The sequence below is a fragment of the Papaver somniferum genome, unplaced genomic scaffold (genome assembly GCF_003573695.1).
Source record: "Papaver somniferum cultivar HN1 unplaced genomic scaffold, ASM357369v1 unplaced-scaffold_135, whole genome shotgun sequence".
Lineage (NCBI taxonomy): Eukaryota > Viridiplantae > Streptophyta > Magnoliopsida > Ranunculales > Papaveraceae > Papaver > Papaver somniferum.
In genome coordinates this window covers 5,407,805-5,428,026 of record NW_020622713.1, presented here as the reverse complement: position 1 = coordinate 5,428,026, position 20,222 = coordinate 5,407,805, and the positions used below count along the sequence as shown (strand labels likewise).

The 20,222-nt window shown below is 36.2% G+C and overlaps 2 protein-coding genes across 2 annotated transcripts; both read right to left on the bottom strand.

Moving 5' to 3' along the window:
- Positions 1–2,560: 2,560 nt before the first annotated feature.
- Positions 2,561–4,528, bottom strand: LOC113334031. The gene is made up of 5 exons (XM_026580381.1): positions 4,206–4,528; positions 4,033–4,129; positions 3,453–3,946; positions 3,247–3,330; positions 2,561–3,026 (listed from the first exon to the last, which is right to left on the bottom strand). Exons 1-5 carry the CDS (start codon positions 4,526–4,528, stop codon positions 2,561–2,563), a joined length of 1,464 nt encoding a protein of 487 aa, XP_026436166.1.
- A 3,841-nt stretch (positions 4,529–8,369) lies between these two features.
- On the bottom strand, positions 8,370–9,389 carry LOC113334030. The gene has a single exon (XM_026580380.1). It carries the CDS (start codon positions 9,387–9,389, stop codon positions 8,370–8,372), a length of 1,020 nt encoding a protein of 339 aa, XP_026436165.1.
- Between the last annotated feature and the right edge of the window lie 10,833 nt (positions 9,390–20,222).

The following is a 20,222-nucleotide window of genomic DNA, read 5'->3' as shown; positions in this document are numbered from 1 at the left end:
TGTTGATGATATTTTGGTCACTGGGAGTTCTTCAAAGAACATTGACACTCTTATTGCTGTTGTGGGTCAAGAATTTGCTATAAAGGATTTGGGATCTCTTCATTTTTTCTTGGGCATTCAGGCAACACACAACTCAGCAGGTATCTTACTATCTCAAGAGAAGTATATTACTAATTTGCTTCTCAAGACCAAAATGAATGCTGCAAAACCCACATCTACTCAAATTTTACCATCCAAGTATGATGATGATACTACTCCTTTTGAGGATCCTGTTCTCTATAGAAGCACTGTGGGTGCTCTCCAATATGAAACAGTCACTAGACCTAATATTGCATTTTCAGTTAACAAAGCTTGTCAACATATGCAAAATCCCACTAATGCATGATGGTCAGCTGTAAAGAGAATTTTAAGATACTTGAATGGCACTATCTCCTTTGGTCTGCAATTTAAGAGAGCTTCAGCACTGCAATTACAGGCCTACTCAGATGCTGACTGGGCTGGTGACATGTCAGATAGAAGATCCACTGGTGGTATGGCTATTTTTCTGGGTCCTAATTTGATTTCTTGGTGCTCTAGAAAACAGAAAATTATTTCTCGATCCAGCATAAAAGATGAGTACCGTGCTTTAGCTGATGCAACATCTGAGATTGTGTGGGTTCAATCTCTTCTTACTGAGCTGCGCTTTTCCATGCCTAGAGTCCCAGTTTTGTGGTGTGATAACATGGGAGCTACATACCTTACAGCTAATCCTGTCTTTCACAATAGAATGAAGCATATTGAAATTGCATTTCATTATGTGCGTGAACTTGTAGCTGCAAAGGCATTGGATGTTCGTTTCCTCTCTACGCAAGACCAAATTGCTGATGTTTTCACGAAGGCATTCTCTACAGCTCGTTTCCCTACTATGCGACTCAAGCTCAGTGTCATTGATTTCTCCAGACCCTGATCTTGCGGGGGGGGGGGGGGGGGGGGGGTGTTAGAATATCAAAGTTACTGTCAGGTGAAATGGTTGTATTGTAATTGTGTGAATTGAGTGTGTGAAATATGTCTGAGAACTTGTGTGAGTTAAGCGTGTGAGATAACTGTCATGTGGTTTTTTTTGTATACGTTGTGTACCGGCCAATCCTGTAACATTTGAAAATTCTTTAAATATCTCAGTGGTTGTTCTGAGATATCTTACCTGAAAGTGAAATCAAAATCTGTAACAATTCAAACCCTAAAGAAGATTGTCTAATGACATTTATCTCAGCCAAAGGAAACGGAAGACGGATGGGGCAGTAAGGTGGCAGACAGAACTTACATTAACAACAAGATGACCGAGTTGAAAAACATATGCGATCCTAAATTCTAGCCGACGGGGTTATAGCAAGGTACAATTAAGATCCCTGAAGTTGAGACCACCATCAGAAGTATCTCTGCATTGACTAGACTAAAAGTCATGAACAAATGATACGAATTTCAATAGGAACAATGCAAAATATGAAAATACAAGGGCTTTTCACAAAAATAGGCCCGTTTTTTTTTGGTGCTTTTCATTTCTAGGCCACTTTTTTTATTTATTGCTAGACTAGGCAAGTTTTGACCAAAAGTGATGGATGGAAAGTTATCACCGTTAGGTGCACTTAAAAAGACCTAAAAGTCCTTTGAATCGGTTATTTCGACCCAACCAGCTACTATGACTCTTTATACGTCATCACCCAGTGCGTACGTGGCACTGCTTACGTGGCAAGGCCCACGTGACACTGCTTACGTGGCAATCTTATCTTCTTCTCCATAAATCATAAATGAACGTCTCCACAACCACATACTTCTGCTTCTCTTCATTTTCAGAACTGAAAAATGGGTGGTGGTATAAATGATAAAGCAAGTTCTTCAACTAGTATGCTAGTGTGTTTAATGTGTGAAATGGAAGATGATCATGAAACAAAAGCATGTCCATGGGTTTATTCAAGGTGCATACAGGTACCTTGTAATGGATAAGATCTTTATTGAGGTCTAAAACAGATGTAAGTAATGGAAATTTGTTCTTGAAATGCTTGAATCCTACCTGCAACTACTTTGAGTGGTTTTCTCAAGCTTCTACCCATTCTTCAACACTTCCAATCAAGCTTCCATCAGGTCATGGTTGTATTGCCTGTGGAGAAGACAATCCCAGTGTTACAAGTTGTCCACTGAAGTTTCAAAAATGCTTTAAAGACAACTGCAACTCTCAATTAGAACTGAAGATATGCAAAAATCAACATAATTTTAACATAGCTTACCTTGTGTGCAAGAAAAAATCCTGTGATGCATTCAGATGGGCTTCAGATGCTCTTGTCATTGAAATCAAAGATACAATGAAGGGTAAAGTGTATGAAATATGCAAGGAATTTAAGAAAAATCTGAAAATGTAGCCTGCAACAATTTTATAATAAAATTTCTCCCATTTCAGAACTTGCATTGTCTTACAAAAGCATCCATTCATCCATTCACAAAAGATAACCAAAATGAAACATAAATAGTATCAACCATATTGTTCAGATCCAGTTACAGAACAAAAATAAAAGAGACAACCAACCCATCAGACTTTCATGTACTTCTTTGGTTTCTTCTTTCCCTTTGGATCTGCAACTGTGAAGGTGACTTTGTTGTTGACAGATCCAACATGTTGATTAGTCTGATTGAAAGCAGGTTGAGAAGAAGCCTTTCTCTTTCTCCCTTTTGCAGCACCTTGTTTAGAAGATTCTGAATTGTTTTGGTTCTTCATTCCATCCTTAGTAGTAGTAGATGCACCTGCAGAAGCACTAACAACCGGTTTCTTTCTATTGTACTTCCTTTTTGGTGGTTCAGGGACATGAGTAGATGATGTTGAGCCATCAACACAGGTTCTAGGTTTTTCTCCCTTTGGATTCTTTCCAACCTCTCCACCAGCATAAGTTATTGCATAGTGACCATAAACTCCACACTTCTTACACTTTCTCATTTTCTTCACACTTCCAGCTTCATCATAAGAAGGAATCCTCTTCTTTCTTGGCCTTCCAGTTTTTCTTATGATAACAGGAGGATTAATGAACTCTACCAGTATATTCTACACAAAGAGAGGAAGAAAGAGAAGATATTTGTTAAGATAGATATGAAACCCTTAAAGGTTGTTTATTATATAAAGCATGTATGAAACCCTAAAAGAATCCAAGAATCTTTGTTATTATTAAATATTTATTTCACAATAATCAATATATTTTTCTTTAATAAAACTAGTGGTCTTACCCAGTCAATTTCAGCTGAAGTGGTTCAAACTCTGGAGAATATGTCTTTTTGTAGTATTCCACACTGTATACAGGGTCACAGTAGCTACAACATGAAATCAGGGAAGCATATCCACAAATTATCAGTTTACAATCAAGCTTGAGCAAGGAAAAACAAAGGGAATATAAAAAATCAAAACATTGGAGTGAAAAGAGAGTGTGACTTACTCAACCCAGTTTGGTCTCAATGGTGTTAAAGCAACTATAGCATGTTGACAGGGAAATCCCCTCAGCTGCCACTGCAAACAACTACAGCTCTTTTTGGAAAGATCCACAACAAACACAACATCATGAACACTCTTGACCTCATACACCCTTCCCCTTACAACTCCAGTTAACTCAAACAGATGATTTAAGTCCTGCATCTTTGTAATCAGCTTCATTGCCTTTGGAACTATCTCACCATCCTGCCAGTTTTCACTTTCATTCCTCCTCTTGAAGAAAAGACCCATCACCAGTTTATTATACATTTGTGCAAGTGTAATGATTGGCTTATCTCTAAAGGGCTTGGCCATGTTGTTGAAAGACTCTGAGAAATTATTGTTGATGTGCTCACACTTGCTGTCATTTGAGAAATGAGACCTAGACCAGCTTTCAGGTTTTTGATCTATGAGATACAGTGCAACTTTTTCATCCTCAGCAAATAATTTATCCATGTGTTGCTAAAAACAAACATGACATAAATAGTATCAAACTCATGTATGTAATACTTGAAATTATATTATATTGTTTTGAGAAATGAGCATACCTGACAGTGTCTCTTCTTGTAACATTTGGCAGTATTCCAGAAATGAACATGTAAGCTGTATGACTTGAAATACTTCTTGAAATTCTTCATCAAATGTCTGTCAATTTATCAATAAGAAACAGTTAGTCATTGAACTTATATTATTAGGAAATATTAAGGATATAAAAGTTAACCTGAAACATAATCTGTGCTCATCCAAGCAGAAGTATTTGTCACAAGCTTCACTAATCCCCTTCTGCTTGTCTGATATAATGGTGAAATGCAAGTCTTCACCCAGTATAGCTTTCAAGTCTTTGAGAAAAATCTTCCAGTTCTCAATGGTTTCATTCCTACACACCATTATACCAAGAGGTACTAAACCATTCTGACCATCTAGACCTGTTGCAACCAGTAACACACCACCATACTTCCCATACAAATGGCAAGCATCCAATCCAATGATTTTCCTACATCCATCCAAGAATCCTTCTATAGCAGGCTTGAAGCAGAGTGTCATTGACAAGAATGTGTTGTCTGTGCTTCCATATGAGAAACTAGCTACACTTCCAGGCATTTTTCCTGCAATTACAACAAAGTAATGTTAATGCCATATAATTTGTAATATTAAGTCATGTTGCTCTAAATAAAGACAAACATTAACAAACAAACAACAAAAAAATTAATGTTACCTTCACCATTTCACAGAATGCAGGAATTTTCTTGTACTGCTCCTCATAGCTGCCATGAAGATTCTGCAACACAATATTTCTTGCTCTCCATGCTGTATGGTACTTAATGTTCACTTTCATTGTTTTGTTGAACTCATTTGCCAATGACTCAGGATCAGGGATTTTGTTTTTGCTACCTAGAGTCTCCAACCTATGCATGTACCAGTCAGCTACAAATTCTGGATTTGCACATCTGTTCTCCCCTTTAACATTTCCATTGCATGTGTGCTTCACATTCCAACTTCTCAGAGTAAATGTAGTTCCTTCACCCTTCAAAACTCTTCCATAAATGAACATAGGACACTTGGTCTTCTCATTATGAATGCACTTCACCCTAATCTTGTAGTTGTTTGAATCTTTAAACTTGACCTGATGTCTATGCTTCACACAGTAGGCCCTCAAATGCTTCTTGAAAGCATTCTTGCTGACAAACTTGCTTCCCTTCACTAGGCTGTAAGGATCCACTTGTTCAAAATTAATTCCCTCAGGGAACATCTCCTCATCTTCCTCATCCTTAAAATGTTGTGCATGCTCTTCTTCAAACTGTGTGTTATCATGAGGCTTTGAACATTTAGGCTTTGAACAATTAGGCCCATCAGTCTTGTTGCTTTCTGATACTATAAGTTCAAGCCCATCATTCTTGTTGGTTTCTGATACAAATTCCCAAAAACAAATGACTCAGTTATAGCCCTTCAAACAAACATAACAAACAAACAAAGAATAAGAAAAACAAAAGACTACAAAAAAAATGACAAATTACCTTCTTCTTCTTCTCTGTCAGAGACCAAGTCCCCATAATGGTCCTCTACAAAACCACAAAGATAAGGCATTAGTACTAAATAAATTAAACAAATCTACAATCAAACACAACAAAGTTTAAAAAGAGACAGAAGCAATCACATACCTTCCTTGTCATTATCAACCTCCACCTCCCCAAAGTTTGGATCACCAGCATCACTATCAACATTATCACCATCACTTGCAGCATCATTATCAACATTATCACCATCACTTCTCTCACTTGCAGTACCATCTGAAAGATACCCATTCTCAACTTTTTGTAGAAACTTATTGTAACTCTTGATATCTTTCTCTTCACTGTCATTGTCATTCATCTTCAGGACATCCTCATCATCAGGGTTACATTCATCTTCTTCTACATTTTTCAAGTGCATGACATACTCATCACTTTTCTTGTACTCTTGGGCAACTGCAAACAAATCTTCCACCACTTCTGCCTGTGTTGTAGCTTCAACCCAAAAGTCATGATTGAAATACTCATCTAATCTAGGTATCTCATTACCTTTTTCAGCTCCACTAGCCTCCAAAACAGGATTATTCTCAGCTACACTTGCTTGTGTTTGTTGAGTAAACTGTGGAATATAAACATCTCCATCATCATTCTCAGCTACACTTGCTTGTGTTTGTTGAGTAAACTGTGGAACTGATACACCTCCATCATCAACATATTCATCAGAAACATCTTCTTCACTACCAGCTAAATCAACAAACACTTTAGTAGAATTCTTCTTCTTCATCCTTGGTATTCTTTGACTTCTTCTAACTGACTTGCCATGCCATCTCTTAGGTGATGAACCACTAGTAAAAACTGGTTTAGGTGGAGTCTTAGATACTGGCTTCTTTGGAGTCACATTCTTTTTGGGTATCATCTGTGGTGGAGGAGGCTGTGAATCTGCAGTAACCTGAGATACATCTATCTCACCATTCTCATCTAGTGGCATCACTTGCAAATACAATGTAATCCAACCATGTTCATTTCAATTGCATTTTCCCAGAAAAAACAAAATTCTACATCATTAATGATGTTTGATGGTAGGCATGGATCAACAAACCATAGAAGGTCCAATATCTCCCTACTGGTTAATCTCAACATAGGACTAATCCTAGACTTTAAGTGATTTATACCCATATCTTCTCTTGACAAACCCTTAAACTCAAAACACATAGCAGTGTTGATTAGATCCTTCACCTTAATATTTCTGGTTGGAAATATGTCCTGTTGAACCTTATTTATAACCTCTTTAACCACTTGCTTTCTACAATTAAGAACAACAAAATATATATCAGACAAATTATGGAAAACCCATCTCAGACAAATTCTAGAACCATAAAAACCCTAGAAATCAATTATCACACAAACCATAAAAAACCCTAGAAATCAATTTCAGTTAATCATTATCAGCAGAACCCAATTTTGAAATTAAGAAACCCTAGAAATTTATCAGTATAACTTCATTATCAGCAGAACAAATTCGAACTTCATAAAAATTCTATAAACAGAGAAAACCCTAGAAATATAAACACCGACAAACCCAAATAAATCAACCTTACGTACAAAACCCATAATATGTTCATCACTGAAACGTTAAAATCAACCATGAAACCTAAAAAAACAGATTAGTGTTTTTTGTTACCTCTCTGTAGAACGCTTCTTCCTTCTCGTCATCTTCACCAGCAGGAAATCTTCAATTTGTTCTTCGAATCTCAACTAACAAAACACTGTTTCACTGATTTATCTAAAAACACTCTCTGAAGAACCCTCTTTGAAGAACAAAAGAGAAGAAGAAACTAAATGAATCGATTTCTCAATCCAAGAATCTTCTGTTATTCCTTACACCTTCCCGCGCTGTCGATAATAACAATGAAGAACTATCTTGGCCGTTCAATTCATCCTCGATATTTCGTGTTACTTAGATTTGGCTCTCAGATAGCAACACGTGGAGATCTTATCGAGACAGGTGGACATCTAAACGTGTGTGACTGACACACACGTGCGAAGGACATTTCAGTAATCTTACCACATGTATGAGATCTCCCTATATGATATTTTGGCGAGATATTGACAAGTCAACGCGATAAATTGACCGAGATGGTTAAAGTGGATGGAATCTGTTTAACTTGCCTAGTTTTGCAAGAAATAAAAAAAGTGGCCTAGAAATGAAAGTGAGGGTCCAGACGAGGCCTACTTCTGCATATACAACAAGCAATTGCAAGAACCGCCCAAATAATCTCAAATCAAACAGCAGAATAACCTATTACTCTTTTGAAACCGACAAAACTCTGCATTTTGGAAAGAATTTCGATTGTGCATTATGGCAAGTACATAGTACCAGCACCAACTGACTCGTAGAAATTGGTACTGCACTAAAATCTGTATCCGCAGTCTGACACAGCGACTCTGAGCAGCTGCAATAAGAACTTGCAGAACCTCGAGAAGAGATAAGAAAGTGTTTTAGGTAGCAACTGCAGGACTAAATACAAAAAGCACAAGTATCAGTTTCATTCTCTTGCAGTATATTTCGGGTTTAATTTGCAAAACATTCTCAAACATGTAAACGTTGAGAGATGACTTGGAACAACCAGACATGTAAGGCAAATTAGAAGTAACATGAATATTTATAACATAAATAACAAGCAGCAACTACGTATGAAATTCACCATTTTGCAGTTCAATCTCTAAAGAAATTAAACATTTTATTGCGGATAAGAAAAACAAAAAACGGTAAAGCATTCGACACTACTGTGTAAGGTGCATATATGCACAACATAAGAATGTTTAGAACTTAGAATAGCCTAGCAAGATTCTTAATAACATTCCAAACACATCACTTAAACCTCCAACTGATTGCCTTCCACACGATTATCATTACGAACAAACCTCCTCATTTTTGCCAAAACAATCCCATTCACCTGTAAACCGCTTTCATTAAGAACAATCACTTGATTTTGGTAGTACATGAGAATTTGAGCAATTAACCCCAAGAAGTTCACCACTGCCAGTGCCATGACAGATGAGAAACAGACAAATACCCTTGCTTTGATGTTCATATCATGGCTCATAACCCAGTTTCCAAAACAAACAATATCAATAGCAACAGCAAGGTATAAAATTGCAAGTATGATTTTTTTGTCCCACAAGAGTTTTTTACTCTTCTTTATGGCTCCTGAACCATATGTGTCCGGTTCAACAACCGAAACCACATTAGCGAAGTTCCACCTTGCTATAAAACGCCCATGAACAACAAGGAAGATTGAAAGATAGATGAGAAAGAAGATGAAACCTATGACAGATACCAGGACCTGATCAATTTCGGGTGTTGTGCGAATCAAAGTAAGAATCATACAACACAAAGTATGCACCACCAAGTAAGCTATGTAGTTCAGGAAAACAAAGGGTACGGCGTGACAAAAGGTGATTGCAAGACGTTTGAAGATACCAGGAACAGATGAAAGAATAGAAATGTGTGACAAGGGTTTGGGAAGGTAAAAAGTAGCTAGAGTGAAGGTTGTAGCAGAGATGGCTAGAAGATAGAAGGCGAAGAACAAAACAAGGGAGACACAGTAGTACTGGATAGACTTCAATTTCAACAAGAAATAGGCGCTAGAATATGTGCCAACGATTTGTTCATACGGAAGTAATGAGTTGGCATAAAGATACTCAGGTGATGATTTGTCATAAACATCGGTAATACAGATTGCCAGTGCCAGATTGTTAGTTTCCAACATGAATTGTAGAAATGAAAGAGGGAGTATGATGAGAAGGAAGATACAGAAGAATTTGTTTGGAGATGCTTTCAGGATTGTTTTGACTGCTTCTTTGATACATCCAACACTTACTAATTCTTTCATCTTTTTGCTGCGAATTCAAGATTTCAGGATCTTCAAACAACTCCATTACTTGCACTTGTACTTAGATAAGAAAGAGAAGAAACCTGTTTATGAGTTGGTGGTGTTTTGTTTCTGCAATGAAATCGCAATAAATAGGGTTTAGGTGGTGGCAGTTGAGTTGAGCCTTGCCAGAGACGCACTATGTTTTCTTACTAATAAGAGATGCATTGATTTTTTTCTTCTGCATTTACTTTTACCATTTTCAGCATGACATTGATTAGTGACCCCTACAGCTCTCATTGCAAGTTGAAGACTAGCTACGAAACTTCCTTGTTGCCAAATATGGAACGGCTTCAATGCTCAAGCATGAGGAGTGTTTCTGAAGATTCAGTTGGCACAAGTGAAGATTGAATGACACAAAGGATTAACGTGGTTCGGCTCTTTAAGCCTACATCCACAAGAGAGAAGAGATGATTCTTTCTTATTAAGAATCTGTAACAGTACAATGGGGAAGGTAACCTTATATGTGTATCTATTACATATAGATGATAACCTTCCTGATATAGAGAAGATATGATCTGTAAAAGAGAGAAAGTTTTGTTAACAGTAAACACTTGTATGGAAACAATATATGTCCGTATCAATCTTCACCTTATTCTTCTCCAACACTCCCCCTCAAGTTGATGCGTAGATGTCTATTGAGCCCAACTTTCCCAATATCTCTTTCATTTTAGCATCGGGTAGTCCTTTTGTAAATATGTCTGCCAACTGCAAAGCACTAGGAACGAAAGGCGTACTGATAACATTGACTTTCAAGTTTTCCCGAACGAAGTGGCAATCAACTTCAATATGTTTTGCTCTCTCATGGAAGACAGGATTTGAGGCAATATGCATAGCAGCTTGGTTGTCGCAAAACATCTTGGTTGGTTGAGACGATGCAAAACCCAAATCTCGCAAAAAGGCTCGGAGCCAAATTATTTCACAAGTTGTTAGTGCCATGGCTCGATATTCTGCTTCGGCACTAGATCAGGCAACTACATTTTGTTTCTTGCTCCTCCATGTTACCAAATTTCCACCAAAAAAAGTACAATAGCCCATTGTCGACCTTCGATCAACAGGGCATCCAGCCCAATCTGCGTCTGTGTAGGCTGAAATGGAAATAGAACAATGAACAGTAATAGAGCTACGTTCATTTTTACGCATCCACAAACCTATTCCTGGTGAGCCCTTAAGGTATTGCAGCATTCATGTGATGAACCGTAGGAGAATGCATAAATCTACTTATAAGACTCACGGCATAAGAGATGTCTGGTCTTGTAATGGTGATATATATAAGCTTGCCCATTAACCTTTGAAACTTACCACGATCTGGAAACAAATCACCATCTTCATCAATCTTTGCTCGACGATAGGCGTCTCCGATGGTTTTATCCCCAAGTTTCTTGTTTCATTTAGTAAATCCAATATATATTTTCTTTGATTTATAAAAATACCTTTCTTAGAATAGGCAATTTCTAAACCAAGAAAATACTTTAGGATACCTAGATCCTTTATAGCAAATTTGGTGTGCAAGAGAGTTTTGAGTCTTGTAATCTCTGAATGATCATCACCTGTTATCACTATATCATCCACATACCAAAACCAAAATAATACCTGACGCGCTTCGTTTGAAAAATAATGTTGGATCTGCGTTACTTTGTTTGAGACCATTCATCATAAGAGCTGAGCTAAGCTTTGTGTACCATGCCCGTGGTTATTGCTTTAGTCCGTATATCGCCTTCTTAAGTCTATATACTGCACCTAGTTTTCCTTCAGCAGGATGGTCCGGTGGCATACTCATATATACTTCTTATTTTAGATCTCCATGTAAAAATGCATTCTTTACATCCATCTGAAATAATTTCCACCCTTGATTTGCGGCAAGTGACATTAAAACTCTAAAAGTATTCATTTTCGCTACTGGAGAAAATGTTTCTTTATAGTCTTCTCCATATGTTTGAGTGAATCTTCTTGCAACGAGCCTTGACTTGCGTCGTTTAATAGTTTCGTCACTCCTGTACTTTATTTTGTATGCCCATCGGCAACCAACAACCTTTTTTCCTCGTGGTAGGCGAACAATATCCCAAGTTCCATTCTCGTCGTGAGCTTGTAACTCTTCCCCATGGAGTTCCTCCAAACTGGAAGTGCGTTTGCTTCTTTGAAATTCTTTGGCTCATCCTCCCTGGATAAGGCAGTAAGAAAAGAAGAATGAGTTTGTGAAATATTATTAAATGATAAATGCTCTTGTATAGGATATGTGGTTGCATGATAAGTTAAGAAATCTTTTAGTTTCTCTGGAGTTTTTGTTTTTCTAGTTGATCTTCTTTGTATTGGTGCAGTAGATTGAGAAATAGTAGTTGGTGCAGCAGCTTCAGAAGTAATAATTGATATTTGTTGTGGTTGTGCAGCAGCTGGAGAAATAGTTGGTGCAGCATCTTGAATAGTTGCAGTTGGTATTGTTTGTGCTGGTACATTAATTTGAGAAGCATTAACATCTCCACGTGTATAAGTAGATACACCGGGAGTAGTAACAGGGTCAACCTCAACGTTAATTTCAGTAGGATGATCAGAAATATGTATTGTCGTCTCTTCATTCAAAGTGGAGATAACCGGTTCTGAACATGTTAGCACAATAGACGGATCTCTTGCTATTACTTATCTATTTATCATGGGTGCAAGAGGAGCCAAATCACACAAATACTCCCCCCATGCCTGTCTTTTTGTCTGTTTTCAGTTGAAAATATAGTGCACATTCATCAAAACGTACGTCTCTGGAGATAAGAATTTTACGTGCCGCAACATCGTAGCATTTACATCCTTTTTGTGTGGAAGAGTACCCAAAGAATACACATCGAACTGATCGCGGATCAAATTTATCCCGCCGAGGTGCTTGTACATGAACATAGCAGACGCATCCGAACACTCGTAAATGAGACAAATCAATCTTCCGGTCTTTTAAAACTTATAATGGAGATTTAAATTGAAGTATTTGAGTAGGGAGGCGATTAATTAAATATGTTGCATCCAACAACCCATGAGACCAGTACTTTTTTGGAACGTTCGTCTGAAGCATTAACGCCCGTGTTGTTTCCAAAATATGCCTATTTTTTCTTTCAGCCACGCCATTTTGTTGTGGCGTTCCCACACAGCTTGTTTGGTGCACAATGCCATTTTCACGAAGATATCCGGGTAGGTATTCTTTGCAAAATTCAGTTCTATTATCTGTTCTAAAAATTTTAATCTTGGCATCAAACTGGTTAGTTAGCATACGATGAAAAACTTGGAGAATAGAGAAAACCTCAGTTTTAGATTTCAACAAATATAACCAAGTACTACGAGAGTAATCATCAACAAATATAATGAAATATTTAAAACCGTCATAAGATTCAATAGGTGATGACCACTAGTCTGAATGAATTAGCTCGAAAGGTGTAGGCGATACCGACAATGAATTATGAAATGGTAAACGAGTTTGCTTGGAAAATTGACAAACATCGCAAACACTAGACTCAAATGACAAAACAGGAAAAAGATGTTTTAAGATACGACTTGATGGATGGCCAAGACGTTTATGGAGAGTATGATTTTCAATCAAATTAGTGGCATGACATGCTTTATTAAGAGGTTGATATAGGTAAATCCCATTAGAATAAACTCCCTCACCAATAATCGTTTTCGTCTTTCGATCCTGAAATGTGACTGAAGTGGGAGAGAAAATAACATCACAATTCAAAGCATTCGTTATTTTTCCAACTGATAGGAGTTGAACAGGAAAAGATGGAACCACTACAACGTCAGAAGACGAGGTTTTGGGGAAAAAATTAATATTTCCACTCCCTTGTACAGGAACAGTCGATCCATTAGCTATAGCTACATCATGTTTACCTACTTTCGGTGTAAATTTATGCACAACAATAGAGTTATTAGCCATATGGTCAGTGGCTCCTGAATCAACTATCCATGGATCAATTTTAGAAGATGCAATAACGTATGCTTGTAACCTACCTAAAGCATCAGTAAATGGAGAGGAAACATATTTAGATGGAACGGACTTACTCAATTGTTGTAGGAAATGTTTAGTCAAGTTGTTTATCGAAATCAAATTGTCGGCTACGACAGCGTAATCTTTCTTATGCTTGTCGTAACTAATCTTGAGATGAGGATGTAATAACCAGCAACGATCCCTGGTATGTCCAGTTCTCCTGCAATAATCACAATGATAGTTCTCTTTCTTGTGCTTATTGTAATAAATTTGCATACCTTTTTCTGTCGCAAAAGATGTACGTTTTTCCTGTTTTGCAACAAGAAAAGCACTTGTGTTAGTCATCTCTTTAATAGCTTTCGTCTCAGCACTCACAGATTTTTTATGAGTTTCGTCGCGTTGAATCAGAAAATGTAAAAACTTCTGAAATTGAAGCTTCGATGGAATTAAAAAAACAAGATCAAATGGTCTGATCTGTTGATACCCACTCCTCATATTTGGATTCTTCTTTGGACGGGAACAAATGGAGTTTCCATTGATAAAACTCACTTTCTTCTTTCCACCAATAGCAAGGCTACTATTTGGGACCAAAGAACATAGTTTTTACTATTGAGTAACACATGAGATAATCTCCAAGAGATATTTCCTTCCGTTGCAGACATTTAGACCTTATAAAAAAAATGTACTCTCAACAAAGTGAAGGGAAAAATAAAAAATTAATATCACATGACCGATTCTTGATCGATGATACCATGAAGATTCAGTTGGCACAAGTGAAGATTAAATGACACAAAGGATTAACGTGGTTCGGCTCTTTAAGCCTACATCCACAAGAGAGAAGAGATGATTCTTTCTTATGAAGAATCTGTAACAGTACAATGGGGATGGTAACCTTATATGTGTATCTATTACATATAGATGATAACCTTCCTGATATAGAGAAGATATGATCTGTAAAAGAGAGAAAGTTTTGTTAACGGTAAACACTTGTATGGAAACAGTATATGTCCGTCTCAATCTTCATCTTATTTTTCTCCAACAGTTTCATGTATATGTTGAAATGAAATTGAAATTGAAATTGCAATTAATAGAGGGTTTTGGTGGTGTCAGTTGAGGCTTGCCAGTGGTAAGATCGAAATAGAAAAATGTGAAGTACAAGTAGTCTTCTTGAAAGTGACGCACAAGTCATAGAGTGCACAGTCTTTTTTCTAAGTGCGAGTCATTTTCATCTCAAATTAATTACTACTTTTCATCGGTTACTTTATTTTTTTTACGGAAAATGGGTCATTTGTCCAAATATTTTTAAAACATGGTTCAAATGGACGAGTAAAAATTATTATGGGTGAAATGAACATAAAAAAAAAGCAAGGATGAAACTGGATGCATCCTGATGTAAATTAAAAATAAGAAAAAATATTTGAAAATGGGTAGGATGAAACTGTTTACATCCTGGCTATTTTTACATTTTTGTCCATTTAAACAGTATGAAAATCTAAATGTCTTTTTCACCCAAAAATTGTTGATTTTGATCTTTTTAACCAATTTTGTGTATTTTTACTGCCTTCCCGTTAGTGAAATAAAACAATGTGCTTGTTGCAACAAAAGAATGTAACCTCTTCATGTAAAAAGCGGATGGGAGTTTTCATTTTGGAGATAATATATGTGACTGAATTAAGTTGGTATCCTCCTAGTAATGTTGAGGCTCAAGTATTGTCAGAAAAACTTCACATTCATGATTAATAACTCCCATTCTTTTGCATCAAAAAAAGAAAAGAAAAATATCTCTGACCGAAGTCAACGTAGAAGTTATTGGCCTCAATATTTTTAAGTTTTCACTGACCTTGACAAACAAAATGAATTTAAAACGTTTGAAATGCCCTAAAATGGGCAGAACAAACCCAAATTACCGGTTGTTTTATCGTAAAAGAATTCATCTTCCTTGGACATCTCATTTCGTCGAAAGAAAATATTATGAAATCAACTCTCTAATCTTTTACTGGCAAAATTGAACAAACCAGAAATCCAATTTTGTGGGACTAGTGGGGAAGTATTAGATATGAAATTACGAAAAATTTACACATTATCGTAAAAAATTAATCAATGTGATTATGAACATCTATCAGATCTACAAATACATATATTTATAGAATTTGTATACAATATTACATACTCCCTCTGTCCTAAAATTTATGTCCTCTATTCTATTTTCGTCTGTCCTAATATATTGGCCAGCTTCTGTTTATAGTCATATTTTTTAGTCAAACTCTCAAATATACCCTTTAATTTTTTATATTATAAAATTAATTTTAAATATAACCAATCTAAATTCTTAAATGATACCTTTCTTAATAGGAAACAAATTTATTGAATTAATCGCATAAAGATTTTTAATTTTATCTTCTATTTAAACATTTCTATGAATAACTAAATTACCAAATATGTGTTTTATTACATACTCCATAGTTCATGCACTCATTTTAGTTTTGGTAATAACATAGCATTTAATAGGGGTAATTTTGTATACTCCTCCGGTCACCTTAAAATCTTGACTTAGTCAAAGCGGACTAAAAATTTAGGACGGAGGGAGTACCTTGTTTGGATCTAAATAATGTCACACGAAAATGGACAAAAATAAACTAAACATGAAATGAGTATGAAGATTCATTTCTTGTCAAAAGGAAATGGATATAGCGTGAATTATATCAAATGGAGTCTATGTCCAGTATGGACAACATTTTTCTTTTTTTTGGTACAAATTTTTGTTTTTGACCCGTCCATCTCGAGTTATAATTGTTTCGAATCTTACTCGCCTGAATCATCTTGGACCAACTTCAAATAAAATATACTCCCTTCATCTCTGGAAGAAGACTTATTTATTTTTAATTTTTATTCCACTAATACATGACATACATCATTCACCAAGAGGATATTTCTAAAATTACCTTTTTAATTGACTATTGTTAGTATAACAAATATGTATAATTTGATATCCCATATTTTTATTCGTTTTGTAGGTGTTTTAATATGCTTTTCAATGTTATAAAATTTATGAATATCCCTGGAATAGTTTGACGGATAAATCATTTTAAAATTTTACTAGTTAATAAGGAATGCGCGATTGGGGGATATGAATTACTTCCCCCAACCAAAGGTGTTTGCTAAGGGGTGTTTTTTGGGGTGAAAATACTAAAACACCCCTCCCTCAAAATAAAAATTAAAAAACTTAAAATCAAAAAACAAAAACATATCCCCATTTCCATCTTCAGCTCTTATTAATCTCTTTTAAGGTTAGAGCTTTGAAACCTAAATATTTCCCACTCCCTTTCAAATTCTAGATTTTCCACACTCCCTTTCAAATTCTCTTCTCCTTCTCTGTCAGCTCCTCACTTTGAAAATGATTTTTTTTTTAACATTCGGGAGTGATGAAGACCATGCCGGAAGTGATGAATACCATGCCGGAAATGATGAATATCATGCCGGAAGTGATGAAGACCATGCCGGAAGTGATGAAGACCATGCCGGAAAATGGTGCCGCATGCTCGATAGAAATCTATCAATGCCGGTATTCAAGTGAAAAAAAACAAGTTTTTGGATACTTTACATCATGTGCCGGCATAGAAATCATCATACCATGCCGGTAGCAGTACCGGCATGCTCGAAAATCAACTTACTGTGCCGGAACTGGACTGATTAAAAGCAAAAAAAATATAGGTTTTGAAGATCAAAACCAGAAAATTTTGTTACGAGCCCGGGAAGGGCTACGCCTCCCCGGATAGTGGCAAACATTTATGAAAATTTTCAACAAATGCCGGCATGGTTTTTTCTGTTGAATACAATGCCGACACCGAGCTATTTCAACTGCAACAATGGTGGATTCAAAGAAAAAAACATCAAATTTTCAACCTCTTAGCAACAATTCTCTCTTCACAATCATCCTTCATTTTCACCAAAAAAAGTTCCCTCTCAAATATTTTTTTCCCTCCTTCTACTCTCACCTCACTCACCCAAATTCAAATAAAAATACACACTAATCATTTAACAAAAAATCTTAAGATTTTACTAATTCTAATTAACCATTAAACCTAATTAGTGAGGGGTAGATTAGGAATTAAAAAATAATTAGATAATGGGTGACCCTAATTTAATATTTGGATCCATTTTTCATCTTTTTCCTCTTTCCCCCAATTAGTTTTGATATCCCCCAATTGCGCGTTCTTAATAAGGGTGAATTGTAAAAAAAAAAATACTTAAAAAACACTCTTATCTCTCGTTGCCTTAAAAATTGTGTAAACTTGAATTAGGTCATCTATTTAGGGACGGGGGAAGTGGTTACGAAACAGGTAAATACAGTTATGATAAGTTTCGCCTCAACTTATGGCTTATATATAGTCTCCAAATAGTGAAATAAAATAAAATCAATATTTTGCCATTATGTCACCGTGCCACTAATCTTTTCCTACTAGTAATCCGGTTCTGGTCGTATCTATTGCCATTATGCTGTCAGGTGAAATGCATAAAAGTATGTGGAAGACCGAGTTCTGACAGAAGATGAAGAGATAAAAGGAGCGGTGGAAGGAGTACTTCGACAGACTTTTCAACGTAGGAAGCGATACATGTACAAGCGATACCTGTGATATTTCAATTATATAACAAAATATAATACGGAAAAGAAATAACAAAGACACCATAATTTTGTTAACGAGGAAACCGGCAGAAAAAAAACCCCGGGACCTAGTCCAGATTGACTTCGGACTGGACTGTAGTTAAACCCTAATCAATCTCACACTGATTCAAGGTACAGTTGCGCTCCTTAAGTCTTTGATCTCAGCAGGCTACTACGCACTTGATTCCCTTAGCTAATCTCACCCACAACTAAGAGTTGTTACGACCCAAAGTCGAAGACTTGATAGGCAAATCTGTCTCACACAGAAAAGTCTATAGGATTGAATAAATCTGTCTCCCACAAAAATACCCAAGAGTTTTTGTTCCGTATTTTGATAAATCAAGGTGAACATGAACCAATTGATAAACCGGACTTATATACCCGAAGAATAGACTAGTATTATCAATCACCTCACAATAAACTTAATCGACTAGCGAAACAAGTTATTGTGGAATCACAAACGATGAGACGAAGTTTGTTTGTGATTACTTTTCTATCCTGCCTATCGGAGATATAAAATCTCGAGCCAATTATTTCAGTTGCACTCATCACGATAGAAACGGGAAGATAAGATCTCGCAACTACAAAGATAATAGTTGGGTCTGCCTTCACAATCCCAATGAAGTCTTCAAGTTCGTTAACCTACAGGGTCTCGAGAAGAAACCTAAGGTTAAAGGAGAATCGACTCTAGTTATGCAACTAGTAACACACAGGAGGTGTGAGCATTTGTTTTCCAAGTTGCTAGAGTTCTCCTTTATATAGTTTTCAAATCAGGATTTGCAATCCAAGTTACCTTGGTAAGAAAGCATTCAATACTAAACTGATTCAACCAAGCTAATATCTTTCAACCGTTAGTCGAACTTAGCTTGTTACACACAAATGAAATGTACCCTCATTTAGGTTTATGTAACCGTACCTAAACGTGTACACCAGGTTGGTTCACAAATAGTTAACCGAGGTTAGCCATATGATTACTCTCATATCAACCTTATTCATCTTAACCATAACTAATTCAAATGCCTCAAATGAAACTACTTAAAGAGTTGTTCAATTGTTTAAAAAACACAATTGAAACCAAATCGGTTTTATTCAATTGAATCAATCATGGACATTATAGCCACGGTTTGCAAAGATTGCATTCTTCATGATTTAAATGTTTAAGTCCATGAACTGACCGATTTGACAAAGTAACCAGCTTAAGTATGCGTACGGGTATGCGTACTTAAACAACTGGTTTTTGAGTTTGTAAAGTTTCCAAACTAAGGTGACTAGTTAAGAGTTTGTCAAAAACCAAACTCAGCAGAAAATCTCGATTCGAGAACTTCCGCCAGTATGCGTACGGGTACGCATACTTAACTAGTCTCCTTCACCAATTTCGTATACACACATATGCATACTCTTGGCTTCCGGTTTATGGATTTATACATTAATGTGCGAATACACTATATATGTTTATATCCAAAGATGGTTGCATCATAAACTCTTTATTTCAATCATTGAAACATTCTTTTATAATGACAATAGCCGTTTTCACACACTATTAGCATCAAAACAATTTTCAAGATATTGAAATAATCATTATCGAAACATTCCAAGCCTACATCAAATGATTGTACCACACAAACCATGTAAGATGTTACTCGGTAATTTTCTCATGATATAAGATGAACTTGGTCGAAGCGAAAGATTATCAACACATATTTCGAGAAATATGTAAGCGAGATATACTAAGCTCGAAATCTCATATGTGTATAAAGAAAACTATATCGTAAAACGACTTATGTCTCAATATAATAAATAGTAGAAATATAATTTCCAAGTGATAGATGAGTTCAAATCTCCACATACCTTCTGCAGAAGAAGTTCCACAAGCTCCCTCTAGTAGTTCCTCGTCTTCAAGAGATGAACGTCGAGAGATCTAAGCTCAACTACGCTATCTATGTCCTAGTTTGAGACATCTATAAATAGGCTAGAAATCAAGACTTATAGTTTTGATCACTAACATTGACAAACATGCTTGAGATAGCAACGCATGCGAGTTCGAACGAGCAGTGCTCTAACAATCTCCCCCCTTTGTCAATTTTAGTGACAAAAATATCAATACATATGGATTACATATTAAAAAAGATAAAAAAAATGTAGCTTCTCATCCACATGCTTGATCTTCTTG